This window comes from Chrysochloris asiatica, unplaced genomic scaffold, assembly GCF_000296735.1.
Source record: "Chrysochloris asiatica unplaced genomic scaffold, ChrAsi1.0 scaffold00107, whole genome shotgun sequence".
Taxonomy (NCBI): Eukaryota; Metazoa; Chordata; class Mammalia; order Afrosoricida; family Chrysochloridae; genus Chrysochloris; species Chrysochloris asiatica.
Window position 1 is genome coordinate 9,360,083 of NW_006408625.1, and position 4,927 is coordinate 9,365,009.

The 4,927-nt window shown below is 39.7% G+C and overlaps 1 protein-coding gene across 1 annotated transcript in view; it reads right to left on the reverse strand.

Annotated features, from left to right (window-relative positions):
- FEZ1 (fasciculation and elongation protein zeta 1 (zygin I)) overlaps positions 1–4,927 on the reverse strand; it is a 164,786-nt gene that overhangs the window by 147,653 nt on the left and 12,206 nt on the right. The window contains exon 2 of the mRNA XM_006867661.1: positions 4,047–4,402. Within this exon, the coding sequence (XP_006867723.1) occupies positions 4,047–4,357 (311 nt within the window). The 5' untranslated portion in view covers positions 4,358–4,402. The remainder of the gene's footprint in view (positions 1–4,046; positions 4,403–4,927) is intronic.

Consider the following 4,927-nt stretch of genomic DNA (forward strand, 5'->3'; position numbering starts at 1 on the left):
AATTCACAATAAAACATTAAAAAAAAAAAAAAGAATTTCATTGTTTACGTTGTTGTTGTTAGCTTCTGTCAAGTCAACTCCACCTTAAGGCAAACACACGTACAATGCTGCCCAGTCCTGTGTCACCCACACAACCATCAGCATAATCGAGGCTATTATGTATGTGCCAGTTACTTCAAAAGTGTCTCATGGCCTTCTATGTTTTTGTTTTTAGGTTCTATTATTTAATTATATCCCTGAGGACCCACCAAAAACACCTTCATTTATGGATAAAATATTCCTCTAAATAGTGAGCAAGTTTACTACAAAAATGCTAAAACTATGCTCAAGCGAATGGCATTAGGTTAAGATATTAAGCCATTCTTTTCCTTACCTAGTCACAGTTTTACAGGTACAAAACTAAGTGTGTAATTTAACTGTGTGCCTTTTAAGCTGTAAAGAAACATCAAATACATTGAATATTTAAAAAATGCAGTGGTAACTTCTTTTTCCAAATTCCTGTCTCTATGTTGTTGTTCAATGCCACTGAGTCGGTTCTGACTCATAGCGATCACAGATGGCTACCAAGGAGCAGCTAGTTGATTTAAACTGCTGACTCTGTGGTTAGCTGTCCAGTGCTTATCTTACAGTGCCACACCAGCAGTCTTCCTCTCCTTATAACTCCCCCTAAATCATACTTTATCTCTAAAGAATTATTCAACTTTTGGTCTCTTGGCTGAAGCAGTCAATGAGGCAGACAAGTCAGGGAAGTTATAATGAGAAGAATAATAATCCCATGTGATAGCAATTAACATTGAGTAGCCTTGCTAATGAGCTACAAAAGAATAAGAATGTGTTCATTGGGCAATCATCTTCAATGAAACTGGGGGAAGAGGGGAGTAGAGAGAAGAAAATCATTTGTTGGAAGCAAAGGGCATTGGGTGCATCTTAAAATGTCATTTTCAGAGCACTGCCTGGATAAGATAAGAAGTTACGTTCTTTGCAAGTCCTTAGGCCTTCTTCATCAAGATTGAACTCTAGAGGTTTCAAAGATAATGACACCCACAATCACCATTTGAGTGCCTTGAGAAGGTCAAAACTACTGTTTTGACCTGGTGTGAACTAGAGAATACAAATTCTTCAAAGAAGGGTAACAGAGCCTTCAGAAGTGTATAGACCTAGATGGAAGATATGTCAACTCAAGTTAAATGGCTTCCCTAAGGTCACAGAGCAAGTTATTGAAAGTATAAAAATTAGAAATCATAGTCTTTGTGATTCTAGTTCATTGTCCAGTGCACTGGAGTGGAATATAAAATAAAGAAGTCCCACAGCCATTCTTTCTTGACTTATAGGGGTAAAGCAAATTATAACAGGCTCAGCTTCTAAAGCAAAACTGTTTAAAACACACAGTCCCACAGTTACAGTACTGGTTATTAGAGTGGTCATAATTTCAGGCTGGCATTTATTATCATGGAAAGAAGGAAATGGTGTGAGCCCAGAAAAATGAGATGGACCCACAAGACTAGCTATTATCTCTCACCTAATTCATTCAATAGACTCCTGGTGTGGTGCTGTAGGATCAGCACTAGACTGCAAACTACAAGGTCGGCAGTTCAAACCCACAAGCTGCTCCTCAGAAACCCTATACTGGGTTGCTATGAGTTGGAGTCAACTCGATGGCACTTAACAACAATTCGTTCCATATTCAATATTTCACTCAAAAATTATTATTTGGCCACTTGCTATGCACCAATCACTTTATTAGACAGTGAGACTACAATAGTAAATACGACAGATGTATGCATAGTTTCTGTCTTCAGAGTCTTAGTAGCTATCCAATAAGCAACTGTCTCTCAAATATGGTCAGGTTCAATCCCCTAGGACACACTTCCAAACTCCAGTTATTTATGCGCAACTCTTCCCAAGTAAGTCCATAGAAAGAGGTACCAAAAGCACAGATGCTCCTAACTCCTATGACCAACTACTTAGTTCTAGCGTGATTCCTTAAGCAAAATTAATACATATTTAAGCTCTACTGGAAAATTCTGCAATTTTTTTCCCTAAAAACCCTTCTTTAATTTATATAACATATGCCAGACTACTCGTCTTCTCTTGCTAGTGCCTCCTTGAAAATCACTTTTCTCAGGTCCCTTTTCTCCACTACTGTTAAGTCCTGATGTTAAGTAACACAGGAAATCTAAATATGCCTAAGGCATTATACTGAATTATCACTTTTATTTTATCCAGGGTAATTCCCTGAGCTCTCAATTCAATTTTTGTGCTTTCATATTTAGATACATCTTAACATTTCTAGAAAATTTTTCAGGACTGAGAGGCTGTAAACAATTCTGAGATTTTAAAAATTTGATGTTTCTTCAAACAAATTGATTCAAATAAATAGGTTCCTCCATCATAGTTAATTTTTTCTGGTCCTCATTGCTAATATTGGGATGGATTAGCATTGATATAAAGAAAGCTCATAGTAGGTTGTTGTTGTTGTTACGTGCCGTCGAGTCGGTTCCGACCCATAGCGACCCTGTACAGGGTTTCCGAGGGTGTAAATCCTTACGGGAGTAGAAAGCATCATCTTTCTCCCGCGGAGCAGCTGGTAGTTTCGAACCGCTGACCTTTAGGTTCGCAGCCCGATTCGTAACCACTACGCTACCAGAGCTCCTTAGACCCCCAAATTTACCATTCTCCTATTTTCTATCTAGGAAAACCTTCCTCTTACCTAAAAATTCTTCACTTCTCTAAAGTGCTTAGAACACTGCCAGGCACTTTCTACAGGTGATCTAAAAGGACATGTATAGGAAGGACAATGACAGCAATAAGCAGAGCACTGCCCCACTAATAGCATAAAAATATAAGTAATACTGTGATTAAGTAAAAAAGTATTGCTACTACGGCTCCAGTTCCTACATGCATGGGTTTATTCCTAACAAAACATGTTTAAACATGTCTCTGTGGTCAGTGCAAGCCTGTAGACAAGTTCTCTCGGTAATCACTTGTCTTAGTTTCATTAGGGTGTCTTCAAAACATTTTTTTAATAGGTCCAATCAAAACAGTGGTTTCTGTGGGGATCTGCTGAGTCAGTTAAATTCAAAACAAAGAGGTCAGTTCAGGTTTGGTGACAGTTTTTTGTGAGCCTGAAGGGGTAATCTTGATAAATTTTCTAGCGGACACAGGGCAATCACAAGGGCTTATTATGAAGTTTTAAGAAAACCTAAAACTGCATTGGTGAGAAAAAGGCCAGGAAAGTTATACTGAGGAATTTTTTCCCCCCTTCATGACAATGCACCTGCTCATTCTGAGAGAGTAGCAGGGACTGACCTACAAGAATTTGGTTAGGAAACTTTACCTCATCCACCCTACAACCCTGATCTTGTCCCGTATGACTTATTTTTGCTCCCCAAGTTCAAGGACCACTATTTGAGTGCTATGAGGAGGCCAAAACTACTGTTTTGACGTGGTGTAAAGTGAAGGTGAAGGGTCAGAGAAAAAGAGGAAGACCCCAGTGAGATAGATTGGCCAAGTGGCAGCATCAATGGACTCAAGCATGGCAACAATAGTGTGGTTGGCCCAGGATCGGGCAGTGTTTTGTTCTGCTGTGCATAGGGTCGCTATGAGTCGGTACTGACTCGAAGGCACCTAACAACAACAACAAAGTGAAGAGTACAAATTCCTTCAAGGAAGGGTGAGAGAGCTGGAAACACCACCTTCGGAAAGAAGTGTACAGACCTAGATGGAGATTATGTTGAGAAAAAATAGCTTCACATTTTGATATTACTGTTTAATAAAGGTTTCTATAATTTCATAGCAATCATTTTTGTTTTTTACTTACCCTTATATACCAGAAATCTAAAGATAAGAACTCATACTATGTCAAGGAGCACTAGTAGTGCAGCAGTTAAGTGTTTGAATCCACCTGGAGGCTCTGCCCTATAGGGCACTCCTACATGGGGCCACTATGAGTCAGAAATTGAACAGAAAGCACCCAACAACAATAGCAACAACAATCCTATGTCAAGAAACTAGTCTGAAGCAGGAGGACAATTAAGACATCTTACTCCTCATCCTGTAGTGTCTCCTCCTCCTCCTGGATCTGTAGCTGGTTCTTCACGGGAGCCAAGTTCTCAGTCTTGGCATTGTAGTTTCGAAAGCAGACATTGAGCTTCTCATCAAATTCATTTACAAGGTCCTCCATGGACTTGAAGCTTATGATTTCAGAAGAAAAATTCTCAAGCTCGGAGAGGGAGGGATCCTCTAAATGATGAGGAGATGAGCCATAGAAACACCGAGGTTTCTCCTCCTGTTCCTCCGAACAGCAGGACCGAAGATCCTCAAATTCTTCATCCAAACTCACCAGTGGGGCCTCCATGCTTGCACAATAATGGACCAAAAGCAAATGTCAGGATTTGCTTATCTGGAAGAAAATGTGAGGCAATGTGAGTTTAGATTGGGCTTGTAGGGCCACTCTGCTGAAAGGCACTTACAATATTATCCATAACCATATATTTCTTACTCTGTACCCACATGAAAACAGCGGTTCCACTTTACTGGCATCCATTGCTTCTGTTTGTCCTCAATACTACACATTTAAGGAGTTCAAATCTCCCTGTCAGTGTTACCACTACTAACCAAATGCAGTAAACCTCTAAGACTCACCTGCTTCTAAGTACTTGCTCAAAACAAACAAACAAATAAAAAAAGCATATAGTCTAAGTTTTAAGCCCCTTGTGCCAAAGTGCTTAGGTTTGACTCCTGTTCTGCCTTTTACCAGCTGGTAACTTAGACAAATTACTTAACTTCTCAGTGATTCCTTTTATTTTTCTCAAGATAAAAATAATGATAGGGGAGAGGAACAAATAAGATGGCGGATCGGGTGGACGTATAGCAGAGAGCTCCGCCACCAACAACACAGAATACCCAAACAAGCAGGTTCAGGGGA